This window comes from Mytilus galloprovincialis, chromosome 13 (assembly GCF_965363235.1).
Source record: "Mytilus galloprovincialis chromosome 13, xbMytGall1.hap1.1, whole genome shotgun sequence".
Lineage (NCBI taxonomy): Eukaryota > Metazoa > Mollusca > Bivalvia > Mytilida > Mytilidae > Mytilus > Mytilus galloprovincialis.
Genome location: NC_134850.1, coordinates 44500150 through 44512883, shown reverse-complemented (window position 1 = coordinate 44512883; position 12734 = coordinate 44500150). Strand labels below are relative to the sequence as shown.

The 12734-nt window shown below is 30.3% G+C and overlaps 1 protein-coding gene across 9 annotated transcripts in view; it reads right to left on the bottom strand.

The window, feature by feature from the left end:
• Positions 1-8326: 8326 nt before the first annotated feature.
• LOC143057621 (uncharacterized) overlaps positions 8327-12734 on the bottom strand; it is a 46444-nt gene continuing 42036 nt past the window's right edge. For all 9 annotated transcript variants that reach the window (XM_076230961.1, XM_076230954.1, XM_076230963.1 and 6 more), the window contains one exon: positions 8327-10270. In XM_076230961.1, coding sequence (XP_076087076.1) covers positions 10104-10270 — 167 coding nt within the window. In that variant the 3' untranslated portion in view covers positions 8327-10103. The remainder of the gene's footprint in view (positions 10271-12734) is intronic.

Genomic DNA, 12734 nt, shown 5'->3' with positions numbered 1-12734 from the left:
ATTCTGATATGCGGATCACAAAAGGCCATCCCTACATAGAATACCACGTCCGTTAACAAATTAGTTTGTACACACGTAAATACTTTTGTATCAAACGAACTTTTTTGTAAATGAACCCTGCTCTTTAAGTTTAAAGGTACAGAGTAACGTACTTCATATCATGATTTCAGAAAGCGTTCAACATCGATTTCAAACAAATGCTTTGAAACTTCAAATGCAAGTGTTCATGTCAAACGCTCAGGTGATACCAAACGGACTGGACCTTATACGTAAAGATAAAACCCGAGGATTCCGGTAAAAAAAGTTTTGAGCGGGAAATACAAATATAAGATTTTTGGTAGGAACGAAAAAATAAAATAAAATAAAATCTTGCTGGTAAATACAAATAAAAGATTTTCAGGCGGAACGAATTGATAGGGTCGGTCGGTAAAGGGCAAACAAACAATATTTTAATTTAAGCCTTAAAAGAAAGTCATATGCTAAGTGAATTTGACCTATTATCAGATTATATGAATATTATATGTCAATGAAGAAAAAACTTTATTCTTTCAGAGTGCTAAACAGTTTTTCTTATGTGCTATGTTTACACTGGTCAGTTCATTTGAGTTACATATATTTTCTAAAATCAAGATAATATCTTATAAATTCAGAAATTTTTGAAATACTTTTGTTAATGCAAAGAATTTTATATTATTTTTTTCTGGTGAAGGAAATAACTGGAAAGTGGTCTATTAAAATCGATTTCAAAATGTATGAACCCATTTGCCTAAATCTGTTAATAAGTCTTAACTTATGGATTCTTTAATGTATCTTTTATGAAAGTGCATAACCTCATTGCCAAAACTTCAGGAAATTTTGATTTTATAATATATCATGTTAATGAAAGTTCAAACAGAATATTATATCGTGTCACATGACAGTATTAATTATATGTATAATTGATTGTGTGTACAGAATGGTGTGATTTATACCTTAAATATGTAAATGTCTGCATGCAATGTTTTTGTACTTTTATTAATGTTTTTCATGATATGTTTTTGTAATTTTTTATATGTTTTTCGTGAAATGTTTTTGTGTATAAGATTTTTATTATAATACAAAAGAAAACAAGAACCTTTGATTAAATGTTATTTTGGATACTGTTCACGTGGTATCAGTTCGAAGACTACACAAAATTAGGTCACACATATGCATCTTAATACTAAGAAGATGCAAAAACAACATACAGTGATTTATATGTGTATTTGCTGGTCAAGATGGTATGGAACAAATAGATATAAGAAGATGTGGTATGAATGTCAATAAGACAACTCTCCATCCAAGTCACAATTTGTAAAAGTAAACCATTATAGGTCAAAGTACGGTCTTCAACACGGAACCTTGGCTCACATCAAAAGGCAATCTATAAAGGGCCCCAAAAATGACAAGTGAAAAACCATTCAAACAGGAAAACCAACTGTCTAATCCATTTAAAAAATGAGAAATGAAAAACACTTATGAACCACATTAACAAATGACATCTGCTGAAACTGTCTATATAAAATATTCCCCATTTCCTTTCTCAATTTCATCTAAAAATAAGAAGATGTGGTCAAGAGACCAAATGACACAGATATTAACAACTATAGGTCTCAGTATGGCCTTCAACATGAGCAAAACCTAGATCGGTTGGGGCAAGTATGGACACAACATTCAAGCTGGATTCAGCTCTAAATTTGGATTGTGATTAAATAGTTGACACAGCATAGGTTGTTGACACAGAATGAATGTGGTCTAATGAACTTAATTTTTTTGTTTTGCCTTTGAGCAATTCACTATGCTGTTGAGAATATGTTTGTGACCAAAGATGTGGTGAAGAGACCAAATGACACAGAAATTAACAACTATAGGTCTCAGTATGGCCTTCAACATGAGCAAAACCTAGAGATTTAAGGAAAGCTTAAATAATACTGATAATAAAAAAAACAACAGACATAATTGTTCCATAACTCCCTCTGTAATACTATAAATATCATGTGATAAAGCATGACAAAAATGATACTGTGGATTCAGTTTTATCTTGCCTGGTTATATAGATGAGCATCTGACTACCAATTTAGAGTATACTTTTTTATGCCCCATTTATTATGTCCCATTTATGGGCATTATGTTTTCTGGTCTGTGCGTCCCACCGTTCATTCGTCCATTCATTTGTCAGTCCGTCTGTCCCACTTCAGGTTAAAGTTTTTGGTCGAGGTATTTTTTGTTGAAGTTAAAAAGTCTAATCAACTTGAATCTTAGTACAAATGTCCCCTATGATATGATCTTTCTAATTCTAATGCCAAATTAGAGTTTTTACCCCAATTTCACAGTCCACTGAACATAGAAAATGATAGTACGGATGGGGCATATGTGTACGATCAACACATTCTTGTTTTTATAAGGTTTCACATTTAAGAAGTAAGAAGACCTGTATGCTTTGTCCTGTATATTACAAAGTTTCCTTCTGTCATTGTCTGTTACTTTGACTTCATTTTCATGGTTCATTGACTACTTAGATTATGTTTTTATTATGTGAAATATATACTCACTTTTTTTTTAGTAATAGGCTAACTGTATTTGGTAAATGGGTTACTGGTCTGCATTGTTGTTAGACAAGGTTCACATGACCTAGAGCTAATTGTATGAATCAGTGATCAAGATTACTAGCCTGCATGGCCATCAAACAAGGTTCACTTGACCTCGACCACATTTAAGGATTAGTGATCAAGGTAATTGGTCTGCATCGCCGTCGGACAAGTTTCAACTGACCTCTACCTTATTTCTTTGATCAGTAATCAAGGCTACTAGTCTGCATCACCCTCAGACTAAGTTCACCTGACCTCATTTAATGGCTGACCTCAAACTCATTTCATGGATCAGTGTCAGACAAGGTTCACCTGACCTTGACCTCATTTAATGGATCAGTGATCAAGGTTTTAAGTTTTCTTGTTCAAAAACTGTTAGCAATAAATCAACTACATTTAGTGTATGGAATGATTTTTTTTAAGTGCTCATGTGGGACTGACAAGTTTTATGTTAATCCCTTGACCTCATAATAATTTTCATGTTTCAAAGGTCAATGACTGTCAATGGTGAGTTTTCATGGTTTTATCTGTTAATCAGATACTCCGAGCAATGGCTCAACTCTATCTGGTATTGGAATGATTGCATGGTGTGGATGTTGTCTAGCAAGATTCATTTGATTGGACCTTATTATTATGGTCAATTGGCCAATGTTTCATTTTTGTCTGGCAGGATTCATTCCACTGTGATCTTATTTCTCTTCACTTGGCTCCGTCGTTAACTTTTACAAAAATCTTCTGTGAAACTACTGGGCCAAATTTAAACAAACATCGCCACAATAATCATTGGGGTATGTAATTTTAAAATGTGTCTGGTGACCCGGCCAAACGACCAAGATGGCCACCATGACTAATAATAGAACATAGGGGTAAAATGTAGATTTTGACTTTTATCTCTGAAACCAAAGCATTTAGAGTAAATCTGACATAGGTAAAACTGTTCAGGTCACAGCCTATCAGCCCTGAAATTTTCAGATGAATCAGAGAACCTGTTGTTTGGTTGCTCCCCCTAAATTGTATAAGGAAATTTTGCTTGAATATTATTATAGATAGAGATAAACTGTGAACAGCAATAATGTTCAGGAAAGTAAGATCTATGAATAGGTCAACATGACCAAAATGGTCAGTTGACCCCAAAAGAGTAATTACCCTTTATAGTCAATTTTTAACAATTTTTTGTGAATTTTTGTAATATTTTAAAAAAATCTTCTCCTCTGATGCTACTAAGACAAATTGATATTAATTTGGCTCATTGTTGAAGGCTATACAGTGGCCTATTATTGCTTAGATCCACATAATTTGAACTTGGTTGGTTATATCCACTTCATTTGAACTCTGTTCAATAATTGTTTCATTGGTAATCAATCCATATCTCAATATTTTTATGTCATCATACCTTTAAATACCTTAATAAACTATTAACACAGAGATATATCAGGCCTATTTGTAATTTTTGATATTGCAAATGCTAAAATTAAAATAGCAACAAATTGAAGTTTTGCCACTATTCAAAGTCAATGAACAATGATTGGAGGTATATGGCTAATTAATCTCAATGGATATGAAATGTACCAACGCTAATACAACTGCGTACCTAATATCATTGACTTATCGTAAGTAGTTCCCTAGAAGGGGTAGACCTAGATTTTGGGAAATAACTCTTTAAACCAGTTATGTGTTTGTTAAAGTCAAGTTGCATCAATATATTTTAAGCATTTACCTGAAACAGATTGGAAATATCTATGTATCCTAGAAGCTTAGAAATTATTTATCAAAATGGCTGAGATGATTTTAGGAGTTAATTCTACCTCCTTAAAGAAACCTAAACGTAAACTAATATATATATGTAAACTTAACAAAATTTGAAAGTCAATAGACCTAAACTAAGAGGGACAGGGCCAAATAATCTCCGGGGTAATATGATATGCCAATGCTAATACAACTGCATACCAAATATCATTGACCTACAAACAGTGGTTCACCATAAATTAGACCTAATCACAAACTAATACTTCCTTGAAGTTGCCGCCACAGAAAACAGCATACCTATGTCTTGCTTTTTGACTCCATCAAGGTGAGACAAAACCACATTAAGCAAATAAGAAGACATGAATCAGGTAAAGAATTTTTATATCTTAGTTCAGCATAGTCAACAAAACATATATAGTAAAATTCAAATATACAAGGTAATGTACAAGAAAAATTATATTATTATATAAGGAAATGTACAAAATTTGAATAATATTTATATGCAAATATACAATGTCGTCAACAAAGGAAAAATATAACAAACAAGAATAATTTTAATATCTTGATAGGAACACATAAATCTACTGTTATTTTTTTATCGTCTACATAATCTATTAATGAACAAAATACCAAAATATAATTGGTCAAAAACACCTATTTTGCTAATGTTTGTATATATAAACTCCACCCTAAGCAAATGTAAATAACACTTAAAAATGTCCTGCTTCTAAAATGGTTTTTTTTCTGGATTTACCTTCATAAGGAACATTCTAAACAAAAATAATGAATGCTCTTTAGATTTTTTACAAAAGCTATGGTTTTGATGTAACATATCCAATTAAAAATTTTAGAGAATTAAGTTATATTTAGGTTTCACATGTATATAATCAGTCATCATAAATTGAAAGCAAAGGTTTTCATTTAAAATATACACCAAAGGCTGCCCATTTTACGTGCTTTAAGGTGGTACCTAACACTACAGGGAGATAACTCTGTAAAATCACCTAAACGTTTTAATGACGTTCTGTTTTTAAGGGAATATTAAGCTTCTCAATAATCAAAATTAGTGTTTGTCAAACTGCTATATAACCAGTGTAATTTTTCTGATAAAATGCTTGGTTCAAATTTTTTGAAACTTTTATATTTTTGTCAAAGGGTCGCGGTAAATACTTTGTAAAAATTTTATAAAAATTACACGAGCCAAATTAATTTTAGTGAAAGTGTTGGGTACCACTTTAAATCAAAACATCAATTAACTTTAGTATTAGTTGCATAGTATGTGACAGGCATTATCTACATGGTTAGCTCAGCCAATTTTCATATTATATATGGTACACATTAATGTATCTATATTAATAGAATGGAATCATGACATTAAAACTTAATGTTGGTACCTGGCAAAAATTTCATTGCATCAAATATGTTAACTCTATTAATTGATAAACGTAAAGCCTTTATCTTTTTTTTCAAACATTCTGGTAGACTGACAAACTCATTCTTTGTTTACATTTGGAACCCATCCCCCTAGCCATTTTTTTTTATATAAAAATCAATTTTACTGCACACTTACAAAGGTTAACATTTTCATAGGCGGATTGTGGAAAAATTTGTTTGATTATATAGGGAATCACTGAAGCATAACTGCAGCCCCCTCCCCCCCCCCCCCCCCAGGTATCAATTCTGTTTGTGATAATTTAATTTCACATTTTCCTGTTCATATCTCTAGTCTTTCTTATATCTTTCATTTATAAGGATTTTTATCTTTATCTAGAATTAAAGGAAAAGACCTTTATAAGTTAGTGAAAATTTTCCACTGAACGATATTTGGAAGTTAACTTCAAAGTCTATGATTTGAAGTATATAGATAACAAAATTATATTAATTACACAGATGAATAACAAAATAATAGTATGATGATGATAAAATAAGTACTTTTAACTAATGCAACCTATGTAGTATAAACTACTAACAATATTGTTTTTTACACAAACATGATAAATGATGCATTTTAATGTTAGAAAAATAAGATTTCAACAAAAATATTCCTTAAAACAAAAGAGAGTATGGAATGTCAAAATTAATATCTGGAATTCATTGCAATGTAATTTAATATTCTATGGGATCAAACTGTTTAAAAACATATTATTCTATAGGTAGAAATACTATTAGCGTAAACTAATAAAAATCTATTTTTTTCTTTTTAAAATAATTCAAAAACTGGCTTGAGACAAGTTAATAAGTTTATTCTTGCAATTCAAATGTCAAATTTCTGTCCTTTTTTTTTTGGTATTTAAAATTTTTGTCAGCTTTTAAACTGATGCAGCATACAGAAAATATACTAGTCTTGTAAGTATACTTCCAATAATTATCTTAGTTTCATACTGACATACATGTATAATACTTTTTTATGTTGTAGTGGTAATAAACTAATAAGCTGTTTTGAGTATTCAATTCCTTTTAACCTTGGAAGCTCTTTAGCCTATCTTATATACATTTACACAGATGAAGAACAACAATAAAACTCATCCTCTGTCAATATAAAGTTACTTCTTGTGATATTGTCATGAGCAAACCAACTAAAAGTTACATTATATACTCTAGTTTTGCTTGTTGTTGACCTCCTATTAATATAAGAATTAATTATTTATTTTGAACCACAACCATAAAGTCCTATTACGATATATAACATATTTCAAACCTATGACATTAATATATGTATATATATTATTTCTCTACTGCTGTTAAAACTCAATTGAGGTTCAATAAAGTAAACAAATTTAAACATGTAACATTCTAACTCCTAACACAATGCACCATATATGCCTACTTTGTATGTACAACAAGGATAATACAGTTGTATATATGTAAGTTTAGAGTTTCATTGGTTTAACTCTAGGAACACTAGCACATTTGTGTGAACATATCACATACTGAAACAGAAGCAGCAATCTTATTATCACTACAAGTGTCATATTTGGATAAGGTATATGAGAAAATTTGGTTTATACACCTTCAATAAATAAGTGAGCCAACACCTACCTTCTTGGCTTCTAGCAGTACATGTAAGTAGAGCAATAAGGATGGATACCGAAGTATGCTGCAGTTGTCTTATGCACCTTTAATATGAATTATCATACATATGTACCAGTATATTCTATTTTGTTATGGTTTTTCTAAAAAATAAATGCAGCAGGTCCTTCAGACATTATCTTATCCAAATTATTCATATAAATTATACTATACATTTATAACATTGTCTATTTTCACTATCAAAAAATAAAATCATATTCATATATATATCTTGTGTCAATAATCTTATAAACATAACAAATCATTTATTTTTACAAAACAATTTAAATGCAAAAGTGGCACTGATAACTTTAAGCTTTACAAAATAACAACCTTCATAAGCACACATTTTAGGAGAGAAAATATACAATTCCAGGATTTTACAACTATACAGCACAAACCAGTTGAAATTCATCAGGTTTTTTGTTATCTTTTTATGCGTAAAACATTTTCTGAAAAAATTATATTCTTATAAAAACTCAGAAACTTTCAATCAAAGATAAAAAAAAAGGTGCAAACGCATCATATATTACAGAGGATAAAGATATATATAAGTCAATGAGACAGCAACCTATCAACATCATCAATCCAAAAAGAGACCCCTATACTATTTTACTTGATATTTTACAACCCATTTGCCTAACAATAAACACTGGAATTCAACTATAACATTGTGGTCAATAAGATATATTCAATATATATTTAATATCTAATAAATAATTGACCCCTTAATGTGTGTTTTTTTTATATTTAACAAGGCCAGGAGTCAATTTCACAAAAAAAAACTTACGACTAAGATTGCATATGTCATGAACAATTCATTCTACTAACAATCAATCTTAGTCATAGGTTTTTTGTGAAATCGACTCCTGGCCTTTAAAAAGCTACCAAATTGTAATTATTTAATTGTTTCATCCTTCCTTAACCCCAATTTGATCAACTTTGGATTTTAAAATTACTCATAAATTCCCCAAAAAATATTAAAGTAGCTGCATGACATAACATAATGGTTTTCGTCACCAATGTGCATTGAGTAACAGAAGAATTACTACAGTACAATAGTAACTGCTAAGGAAATTTATACAGAGTATTTGAATATTGAATGACTTGTGATTTCAAAATTCCTTTTTTATTTTGCCCGAACTGAACTTTTTTAAGATCATAACATTATTCAATGGGCCTGTAAAATATAACATTTATGAATTAAGGAATTTTAAAGATACATATATATCTAAATTATACTAAATTTTTAATAAATAACCTAACTTGACAACAAAATATAATAATATAATTGATGTCCCAATAAAGGATCACTAAATCTTTCTTTAACCATCAACAAATAACATATATTTAGCCCTATAATGATAGTGTGTTTAAGTGGTCCGAGTACACAGTCATTTCGTAGTGCATTTCCTTTAGACAAAAAATGGAAATAAAAAAAATTCCACCTGCGCTTTCTCCATAATATTTTTACAGTGTGTTGTACTTCTTTAGGGACAAATTATATCAAAATTATAGAAAACTTCATCAGCTCTAACTCAAAATATGGACAATTTTATGTGAAGGGGGTCTTGAAACCTTTTGACAGCTTCCGAAATGCTAATTTTTGACCTTTTTCAACTGGACCAAATCACTACTTTACATTATAATTCATGAATCAAATTTTTTTACAGTGTAATTTTATCCCCCTTCTTGCTACTTGAGGCATAAAACATAAATAAAAAAATTTGGAAGGGGTATGAAAAAAATTAACACACTGTCCACACTAGGGACTATATTCGTGGACAAAGAAAATCAAGGAACGATAGCTGTGTACTCGGACCAAGTTATTTACCAATATGCAAAAATATAATATCTAACCAGTAATTAAATTAAATGAACATTTGTTTTGATTGAATAGTCAAATGGTTCAACCATTCTGAAATCAACTTTTTCTGTATAAGTAATTTAGTTTAATCAATACATTTCATATCTCAAAACAATAGAGAAAATTTTATTCAGAAATTCTATACATGTATTAAATATCACAGACACTACTTCTAAAAATAATATAGTAAATATACAAAAATTGAAAAAATAAAATTTGGAATCACTCCTGAAAATGAGATTACCCTGAAATTCATTACATGGAGTAATAGTCATAGTGAAAAATTATATTTTTTTACAGTATTATTTTACAGTATTTGAACACAACTGTACAGAACAAAATTAAGAAATATTCAAGTTATCACAGCTAAGGATGCTGTTCTCATTTTTGACAGGGTGAAGCAAATTTACTTCTTTTATTGGCAATCAAAATGTAAAATTTGAAAGAATACATGAAAATGTTTATTTCCTTTGAAAAATTGTGGCATATGCTAGGTTTACATAATGACAATACTTTTTGAGCATGCTCTCATTTTGAGAGCGCATATATTGCAAGCACGATCACAGCTTAGCCATAAGCTCTACAACCTTAATATAAAATACAGAGGAGTCATTAATATTCATCGGTAAACAATTATATTGGGTACTTTATTTCTAGGTCTTGACAGATGAATTCCACATATAAAGATTTGGTCAGTTTGTATTTTGTTCAACACTTTTATTTGGGGTTCACATTAACCCATGAAGTCATAGAAAATGACACCCAATGAATAACAATGAATCGGATATAAATAAATTATCATTTGATTACAATTTCTACTGTTGTTTGCAGTTTCCTTGTTTGTCCTTCTTTGAATTTCCAATTGAAGATTTCCTTGTCTTCTGTTTGTCTGATGCTGACCTTCTCTGACCTTGAACTGGTTGGAATTGACTTATAACTGGTCCCTCTTCAGAAAAACTGTCATTTGCTCCTCCCATACGGTCTGCAATTCAAGAAAAAACTTTCTGTTAAATTACATTAACTTGAATCTATCTTTTGACTATACTATTTTACATCTATTTGTTAGGCATCATAGAAATTGCTACACTTATAGCCATAAAAACTTATTCACCATTTTAGGTGGAGGAAACCTGAGTGGCTACAGAGAATTAACAACTTCATAAAATCTAACATTCCTAGTCAATGAAGATTGAACACACCTACCTGGTGTATGGTTTACATTCAAAACCTCAGCGTTGACAGGCTTGTTATACAGTAGATGAGCTACTTATGCAGTGTTCACACTATTAAATTAGCAACGGGTCGAACCCGGTTAATTAACCCGAATTATATACCCCAGTTCACACTTGATAAAAAATTATCCAGGTTTGGGATTTTCCTTCTCAACAAAAATAGTAATGTTAGCACCAAAATTGTACCCTGTATCCGTCAACGTTACTTATGTACATTTGTTTTCATCACAGATGCATTATTTTAAAGTTTGAAATTTTTTTACCGCACTCCTGGTCGCTTAGGAGGAGGTCAACGATCACCACCAACCACTTTCAGTGTTTAAAAATAATGGCTCTTTATCCAAATTGCACTCAATTTTCGCTCCAAAAAGCGACGACAATCACAGGGATTGCTGCCGCTAATTTAATATGGTTTATATAATTCTTGACCCTTATAAAAATATTTTAACTGAACGGCTGTCAAAATATAACGTCGTTCGATATATGACGTCACATGAAAGACATATTTAAGCAAACTTCATATATGTCACTATAGCAACAACCACAGATTAAATTCACTATGGGTTCACATTTAGAAGTGAGGTAGTCAACCCAAATTGCCCCACGTTAACTCCACCTCAAATGAGGGGTAATTTTAAACCAGGTTCGCCCCGGTTTAAGGCCTTCACACTACCTTAATTTAACCCGGATTAACTAATTTCGGGTGAAACTCGATTTAAAAAGGCATAGTGTGAACATGGTATTAGACTACTCGGCCACCGAGCCCCTAGTTCTGAGCGTGATTCTACTATTTTACATCAAATCAAATTTGTTGTTCTTCAAGGATACAATTATCATCAGGACTAGATGGCACCAACATGACTTTACCAGTACATATTTCTCTTTGAGAATTTATAGGGCTCTAAGTTTCTTTTGATTTTTTTTTAATGTATTACAACCACACCTTTTATAAAGTTTTTCTTTTCATATTTTTTTTAAAATAATATAAAACACACAATAGGAAAAGAGACAACCATGTTAATTTATGTAAATAAGCATTTTGATTGGTTAAAATATAAATATACATATATTGTAACTCAAAGCACTTAAAAAAATATGTGTTATAACTAAGAATGTCAGCTGACAAGACACAAATATACAGCAACAACATCAAGATAATTTAAATTATAATTCAAGCAAGCTTGTAGTAAGTTAAAGCAGCATTCTTGTTTCAAGATCATGCACACTTGTTTCACGACAAATAACCAAAAACAACAAACAGAAATCTAAAGGACAAAATTATCAAAATCATAACATATGTGTCCTAACAAACGGCCAGACTTAGTATGTAAGAATACTGGTACCGAGTAATTTTTAATTTATCTAAATTTAAGAATTGTTTTAACTTAACAAAAAGTAATTTCAATAAATACAATAGTAGAAGCTCATGCAGATGAGGTATTTAAGTTTCAAATCAAAATTCCTTCAAGATGGTTCTGGGCAAATTCAACTGACCCCCCTTGGATCTGCCTTAAATGATTATATATAGGTACATGTGATTTACAAACTGTCTAGGACTAATTCATATTCTCCGAACTGATAATGCAGGAATACTTATCTTCCAAAAAGATAATTTCTTGCAATTTAATGTTTTAATCACACACAACATACTTATATAATCAATATTAGTACATGTATCTTCAAATATTCAATTTTCAATGAATGTCTCCTATATTTCCTGGTTATACTAATAGTTAAGAAGAAGTTCAATCATAACAATTGCTTACATAGTGTATATGATTAGATTTACATTCTAGATTAATAAGGATAAATTGTTGAATCTTATCAATTCTAAAGTTCTTCTTTTTTATCATCTGAAAGCCACACCAATTTCATTTTTAGGTTTTTAGATTTCAGGCAGGCAAGCATGTGGTTTAAGCTTGTAAATGGGATTTTTCATTTCTTTAATTTAAGAATGATTGAATGATAAAATAAGATTTATTTTCTTTATCTTTTAAAATATTTTCCTTCTAAATTGAACCAGGAAAAAACTGCAGATTGAATTGGTATGGCTTTAAAACTGGTTCCATATCAAATATGATAGGTTAATTGAAGACATATTTTTCATTCTAATCCTCATATAAGTATTTAAAGGTCAATCTAGAATGTATTTCATAAAGTTTTTTATTAATAGATGTATATATGTTGTGTATATATGTTTATATAAATATTAAA